This window comes from Lissotriton helveticus, chromosome 12 (assembly GCF_964261635.1).
Source record: "Lissotriton helveticus chromosome 12, aLisHel1.1, whole genome shotgun sequence".
Lineage (NCBI taxonomy): Eukaryota > Metazoa > Chordata > Amphibia > Caudata > Salamandridae > Lissotriton > Lissotriton helveticus.
Window position 1 is genome coordinate 907,323,619 of NC_136073.1, and position 619 is coordinate 907,324,237.

General features: G+C 35.5%; 1 protein-coding gene across 1 annotated transcript in view; it reads right to left on the bottom strand.

Moving 5' to 3' along the window:
* Positions 1-300: 300 nt before the first annotated feature.
* Positions 301-619, bottom strand: part of LOC144799947 (uncharacterized) — a 117,383-nt gene continuing 117,064 nt past the window's right edge. Inside the window, exon 2 of the mRNA XM_078671581.1 lies at positions 301-602. Coding sequence (XP_078527707.1) covers positions 477-602 — 126 coding nt within the window. The 3' untranslated portion in view covers positions 301-476. The remainder of the gene's footprint in view (positions 603-619) is intronic.

Here is a 619-nt window from a genome sequence, read left to right on the forward strand (position 1 = left end):
TTTTATCTGTGTGAAATGCTTCACATAATGAACAAACTACTTTTAAGTAAACCGCACCAATGATCCTGATCTCACACACTACAGTTGGGTTGTGCTTAACAAAGCAACACAATAAATTAACAGTTGGTGTTTGCCCTTCATGTCTTCAGCATGCAAATATCTACTGAGACAAGTGTTACAGTGCTAAATAGCCCATGCTGGATGGGAATTTAGTAGATATGTTATAGCAACAAAATTAGCTAATTGAAACAAAGAACTAATTTGAAAAACAATGCCTTAAGAACTTACTTCAAACACTAATAATGTTGCAATTCTTTTTTAATGTATGCAACAACAAAAAAACAGAATTTCACTACTCACAAATCATTTCTAGTAACTAACATGTAGGAAATTAAACAAATAAAAAATATGAGACCACCCAAATCCAACCAATACGAATTCTATGGTCATTCTTTAATTGTATTTGCTTACTTGGATTACTTTCCGTGCCCTATCCCTGGAATCAAGAATGTACTATTTCTTTCACTGGGTGGGTTCTTCTTAACCACTTCTGCAAATGTGGGCATACTTATCTCATCCGCTTCAGGTAACGCCTCTGCTGCCTCCTCACCAGAGTCTG